This window comes from Bombyx mori, chromosome 15 (assembly GCF_030269925.1).
Source record: "Bombyx mori chromosome 15, ASM3026992v2".
Lineage (NCBI taxonomy): Eukaryota > Metazoa > Arthropoda > Insecta > Lepidoptera > Bombycidae > Bombyx > Bombyx mori.
The window spans coordinates 3,072,560-3,079,900 of record NC_085121.1 but is presented as its reverse complement, the minus strand read 5'-3'; the positions used below and the strand labels follow the sequence as shown (position 1 = coordinate 3,079,900).

Genomic DNA, 7,341 nt, shown 5'->3' with positions numbered 1-7,341 from the left:
TGAACTTTTTAATCGTTTTTTTTTTATTGATTGAAATAAGAACGCGAACTCTGGAACAGCTTGATTTAAAACAGTCATCATAGATTTACCGGAAAATCGATAATGCCGTATATCTTGAAACATAACGTTGAAGTTGGAATTTTTTAGTTTACTAGCTGTTGGTCTCGCCGTTTCGAAATGGATCTCATAATAAAATACGCAGCGTGGTAATAGCATGGTAGAGAAAACCGTCCTAGCTGTGCACATACACATTCGTGTTTTCCCTGCCAAAAAAAATTATGCATAAATGTTGCTTTATTTAAATTTGGAAGGTACAGGGAAGGAGAAGTATCTTGTATAAGGGATAGATCGAAAAAGTGTCCAACTATAAGCAACTGCAAAAATCTACCAAAATAACGTTAGCGTAGCAAGTGGTGTAAAATTAATGTAGCAATTGTAAACGGAGAGAGGTATTACGAGTTGAACAATATTTATTATCACTTTAATTCACTTTTGGATTATCTTTGATACCACCTACTACAGTGGCGCCACCCTAATTGGTTGCTTTTCGACGGACACTTCGTAAATAGAGAGTGTACTCATAACACTACTCTCCACGAGTCAAGATTATTTTAAATGAAAACATGGAGGGTAGAGGTAAGGAAAACCGTCTCACATGGAAGAAGCTTGAAAAGGTGTCCTACTTTCAGCACTAAATAACAGTTCAAAAATCCTCCAGAATGGCGCTAGCATAGGCACAGGGTATGATATGAATTGAGCAGTTGTTAACTGATTGAAGTGTGCTGAGTTAGGAAATATAATATATTTAATTACTATACTTAGTGACAGTGTAATATACAAGACCTCACATGTTTACATAGTTGAAACTAATTTCGTCAATAAAACCTAAAATTATTGCTGTGGTAAAACGTGGAGACTCGGTGGCATTTTCTTATCGGCTTTAAATAAGATACTTTTTGTGATTTTGTAGTGCTTATAGCTCTTTCGTCCTTTTTTATTTCTCAATCTTAATCTAATAACATTCAGCACCTTTTTTAAATTTTACCCGGTCGCTACTGTAGCGCCACCCTTATTTAGTCGGACACTTTTTACACACAGAGACGGTTCTCCTTACATATACCCTCCATAAATGAAAATAACACAATTTTTTGGCTAATCCCAACCACACATAAAACATAATATGTTTCCTCTCAGTTGAATTTATACAACGACTGTTCTAGCTTAGTCTCTCTATATTTTAAATATTGTATTATCCGATCCGATTAAGTGTAATACCCAAAAGGTATGAAATAAAGATGGTGCTACTTTCCCAAAAAAAAATTTGTCGCTTTCTAAGTTGACAGGTCCTTTCTAACTGTAACTTCATTTCTTTGCGCTTTGAAGTCAAATATAATACACATTGGTATTGTTTTAAAACGATTACTGCTATTTGAGAAAAAAATATAAGACTTACCGCAAGATGTGTTAATAGACATAATATGTTTAGTTATAAAAAAACGAAATCTAAATTTGCACGTGCGCAGAAAAATGACCCGTAATTTTTTTATCAAGTCGGGAAGGAAATGGTTTGGGAACAAAACTTAAACTGAATGAACTCAAAATATATCTTAAGACTTTGCAAACGTCTCAAAATTACATTTTTTTCTTAATTTTTTTACTTTCTATGATAACTCCTCGTCCATTGAGTAAATAACACTGAGCGAACAGAATCAATTAACTGAGTTGTAATATTATTAACTATAATAATTTATTTACAATCGCACAACATTCAAAAAGTTCGGGAATTTCAAAAATTAACTATTCATAGATTGGCAACATAAATACCATTATCGATTTTATCCAACCGTTGTATTCAAAAACAATATTATTTTACAAGTGGCAACACCTATATTTACGCCATAACTGATAAGTCAAAATTTGTAATATTAGATAAAATTTCTTTTACCTGTGATTTTATATTTAAAACGTTCAGTAATTTTTCTATCGTTACCTTAGTCATCTGTCGACTATTTAAAGAATTTGGTCTTTTGAAAATATGTAGTTGTAATTAGTGGAGTCCGACTTAATGATGATCATGAATAATGTTATGGTTTATAAAGCATAGCGAATGTTGTCAAATGGATCTTAGCGCTCGTTGAGTACGCTCCACTCCTCGATGTGCACCTTAAACGTGAACACAAGTGCACGCAGTGTGTCAATATAAAAGACAATGTTTGATTGAGAAACTAGGTACCGCTTTACAACAAATAATTCTAGTCTATAATATACTTCCATTTACCCTCGTATTTATATTTGCGGACAATTTCGCTTGTGTGTTCGAACTGAAGACGTGAAGATGTTCAGTAAACATTATGAGACTCGGTTACTACAGCAGTGCAGTCCTGTGGCAAGGAAACAGTCTGTACTGGTCCAGGCTGAGTTTAACAATGGTGACAGGTTCACACCCTGCAGAGCTGGAAACAATTGGCAGACAGCTTTTCAAGGTAAAATGTTCACAATATCTATAATCTTCTTCGAAGTTGCTAAATTACATATTTTATAGTGCACAAATAGGTATGTAAATAAAAATAAATTTAATTTAGTATTAGTTACTGAAATTTACTTCTAATTTCAAAAGATAGCATATGTAATGAATAATGGGTAGTTAATATTAAATATAAAATTTTATGAAACTGTATTTCTAGGATCTTCCTAATTGAATGTAAATTTTACTAATTTTTTTCACTTTAATATTGAAATATAAAATGTAACATAATATCAGTAATATTTTTCACTCTGGTATCAACTCTAAAGAATCACATATTTTTTATTTAATTAAATTTAATGTTAAGATTTTTAGTGCTATTAGAGCAGCAAAATTATAAAATGCAATTAAGATTATAACCTCATGTCTTTTGTAATTCACATTGTGATTTCTATGGGCTCTGATCAGATATTGTCAAACTAGAGATATATAAAACAAATGTCATTTGATTTTACACATTAAATTTTACCAACAAACATTGTAGATAAGTAAGAAAAAAAAAATAAGTTTATTATCAACAAAAAATTGTCATTAGGACAATAAAATTGTTTCCTATTTAGATATTTTATTTACGCAATAAATAATTACATGTTATGTGTTTAGAGTATAGATAAAGTGACATTGACCCAATTTAATTTAAAAGTTTCATAATTGAACAATAAAAATTCCTCTACATAATCTCTTCAATCTATCTATTTATTCAGTAGAACTTTAACACTCCTTTCATAGAGAACTAAAGGTAATCTTTAGTTACATTATCCTAAATATCTTAAATTTATGTCTTCGGAATATCATGACAAAAATATTTGTGATCACTTTTAATGTCAGTATATTACTAGCGCATAAAAACCTGATTTTGCATTGAGTCTTGATATTTGCTAAATTTCACCAGTATGCCCTGGAATATAAGTTTCTAAGTGCATAGGTGTCAATTTCAAAGCACCTTTAGCAATCTTAAATTGCTTGGTGGATGTAATATTTTAGATCTTGTCGGACATAACAAAGGAATACCACAAATTTAAGTACAGTATGTGCATTTTATATAAGTTTTATAAAATAGAATAGGGACAAAAATAAATTAGTAATTTTATTATAAATCAACACCTAAATTTTATGAAGTGGGTCTTTTATAACTTTTCATGTTATTCGTTGTGCCAGTTAATATTTTGAAATAACATCCTTACCCAGCTTATTATGTTTTTCTTAATTTTGTTATTATATGAACTCGGATCTCTCTTAGATCAAATCTAATATTATACAATAATGTAACACTAAGGCTTTCTTTAATAAACAATTTTTTTTTATGTAAATCAAATGTCTTTCTCCATGCTGCATATTATGTAACATTTTATGTATAGCAACAAAAATATTATTTTTAACATAAATATGACACAAAAATAGATTTGGACTTTGCTTTTTCATCAATGCAGGTAAATTGGTTTTATTTACGTGAAACTAAAATTATTAATGGCTATTTTCAAATATCTACATAAATTGCAGCCCTTTGATGTATCAAAAAGATTGGTTGGTCTAACTTTCAAACATATTTTCTGGTTGCCTATCTGCAAATAAATCATATAGGTTCATAGGCATAATGGCATTTATTGAATTAGAATTTAGACTTTGGCCCTTTAGGTTATGTATGTGGTATGGTAATCATTGACATCACAGTGTCTGAAGTTTGGTAACTACATAAACCACTTAACCTGAGGAGTGTATGTCCATTAATTTTTTAAGCAAATAAAAAAATTATGAGTGCCGTTCCTGTTAATTCACTATTATGTATGTAGGTTTATTATACATAATTCAGTATTTCATTAAAAAAATATTATTTGATGGGTACACAATGTAGAGACACAGATTTTGCTCACAAACCAGATCAGTCACGGTTCAAGGATTTCCTAAGCTAAGCTGGCTAAGTTTCCCACAATACGATGCCATTGTGAGCAGCCAGGCGTATTGTGAAATATTTGACTCATAATAATAATATATATTTTTTGCAAAACTATGCTGCTTCTGTCACTGCCAAAAATTTTTAAATTAAAAACAAAAATTACATGAGTTAAAGTTTAAGTCATGTAATTTTAACTGTTAAACAAATGTTTTAGGTTTTTTTTTTAAATATATTTAAGTTTGGAATTTTGATTTACCAGATTTATTTTTATACCCTTAGATAACTTTTTAAATTTGTAATTAAAAAATTTGTAATGAGATATTTAAAAATTATGTACACCAAATCTAATTGCAAAAACCCATCATCATTAGGAACTATAGTGCATAACAAGAACAAAATATACAAGTAAATTTCCTCCTAAAACAGTCTAGTAAACAGAGGAAATTAAAATTTTTTTTAAACTACCATAGATCAATTGACAAGTTCATGTTCCCCTCTCATGAAGTTATCCATGTATCCAAAGAGCTTGGAATTTCAGTTGTGTTATATATAATGGTGCCAGATTTCAGTGACTGTTTGATAGTAGAAAAAGAGGGATAATTTTTACTAATTTTAATGTCTCTATAAAATTAGGGTAAATTATTATTAAAATTTGTAAGTTGATATAAACAAATTTGGTACAAACTACCTGTTTGTAGTTATTAATAGTATGCTGTCATGCAAAATCACAGACCTAATAAATTGGCACAATGTTGAAACAATATCTTACTGGTGGTAGGACCTCTTGTGAATCCGGGCGGGTAGGTACCACCGCCCTGCCTATTTCTGCTGTGAGGCAGTAATGCGTTTCGGTTTGAAGGGTAGGGCAGCCGTTGTAACTATACTGAGATCTTAGAACTTATATCTCAAGGTGGGTGGCGCATTTACGTTGTAGATGTCTATGGGCTCCAGTAACCGCTTAACACCAGGTGGGCTGTGATCTCGTCCACCCATCTAAGCAATAAAAAAAATATTATTGCATTAGCTATAAAATTTACTACACCTGTTATGTTACATATATTATAAGAGCTCAAATCCTGGTGTTAAGTGGTTGGTGAAACTCATTGATACCATAATGTGATTGGCGTCATCTGTCACGAGACTTAAATTGTCTTCGAACCACAATTGTGAGAGGTGTATTTGGAAAGAAATTTGGCAGTTACCTATGACTCTGGGTGACAGTCGCATACATACATGCACACGGCATATTATATAGGCATTTACGGCTAATAAAACAACGATAAGCGCTGAATTAAATATTCAGAAGCTTAATGAGAACGTCCCTTAATGTAATTTTAATTACTTATACGGTTTAATATCGCCTTTAATTTTTACTTTTAAATTTATAAAGTGTCGTTGAACAATTGTATATCGTGCCTACCGTCATTTTTTCTATATAAATTTTTCATTTCACAAAGAAGGGTCTAATAGTGTGGCAGTATGTTTTATTTTTACTAGTGAAAATGAAAATCTTCGTGAACAAAAGCTTTAATTATGTCTACGACCTGCGAAAACCGAAAGAATTAATATTGTCCTCAATAGTTTAAGACTTTTCGGCATTGACATTGACATATCTATGGACTCCGATAATCACTATACTAGGAGGTTATCAGTTTGTCTGTTCCTCTTCAGCAATAAACAAAAGCCTAAGACCCAGGCTCGTTCTAATCAATATGGAATACTTGAAATGTTTCGTAGAAATAAAATACCACATTCCATTAAAATATAACATATAGAATAATCCAGGCTGTTAGCAAAAATGTTCTTACATTATTCACGTTTTCGATTCCACATAAATAGCAGTGTACGGCATTATTTATAAGCCAGCATTGAATGCAGTGCAGATAGGATACGCTTTTGTTGCGCTTCTAATCCGCCGGACCAAAATAGCTCCAAGTGGCTCCAGGTCGCCACTAACAAAAGGAACATGAGCCACCACAGCGCATCTCATTCGAACTCTGAAGAAATATTACGTAGCATTAATACGTAATATCAACTAATATTTTTTTATTGCTTAGATGGGTGGACGAGCTCACAGCCCACGTGGTGTTAAGAGGTTACTGGAGCCCATAGACATCTAAAATGTAAATGCGCCACCCACCTTGAGATATAAGTTCTAAGGTCTGAATTATAGTTACAACGGCTGCCCCGCCCTTCAAACCGAAACGCATTGCTGCTTCACAGCAGAAATAGGCGGGGTGGTGGTACCTTACCCGTGCGTACTCACAAGAGGTCCTACCACCAGTAATTACGCAAATTATAATTTTGCGGGTTTGATTTTTATTACACGATGTTATTCCTTCACCGTGGAAGTCAATAATGTTGAACAGACAAAAAAAATCCATTAATGTTCCGTAATGCAATCAAAAGTTAATATTCTAAACTTATTGTCTATTTTGTTCGCTACCGCCTAATAGATCGTAATGATAGTGATTATAAGTAAATCTCGTACTTGCAACGTAATAATAGGTTGTAACGTTCGACACAGATTCATCGTCGCCTACCTGCGAAGGCATTGTTGTCATAATGAGTACTTTTCTAGAACTCTCCACGAATGTTAGTTAATAAATTCTAGCTTCTGTACATGAAACATTGTATGAAGCGTTTGTCTATTTATTTTATACTTTTCAAGTTTAGCCACGTAAAATAATGCAGCTAGGTTATGGTTCGTTTTAAATTAGCAAGATTATGTTTTGTCGATGATTAAAGGCTCACGAAAAGGGACCTTGGAACAGAACGATGACTGACGTTCCGTGCGGTGGGTCGCTGATCCCAAATGTAAGCTATTCTTTAGTACCTGATTTTTTTTTTGCCTAGGCACCGATTCCATACATTCAAGTAAATAAATAAAAAACCATTAATATTGAAGAATTATTATGTTTAC

At 32.1% G+C, this 7,341-nt stretch overlaps 1 protein-coding gene across 1 annotated transcript in view; it reads left to right on the top strand.

Moving 5' to 3' along the window:
• Nucleotides 1-1,881: 1,881 nt before the first annotated feature.
• Nucleotides 1,882-7,341, top strand: part of LOC101743548 (fizzy-related protein homolog) — a 57,970-nt gene continuing 52,510 nt past the window's right edge. The window contains exon 1 of the mRNA XM_004928590.5: nt 1,882-2,483. Coding sequence (XP_004928647.1) covers nt 2,336-2,483 — 148 coding nt within the window. The 5' untranslated portion in view covers nt 1,882-2,335. The remainder of the gene's footprint in view (nt 2,484-7,341) is intronic.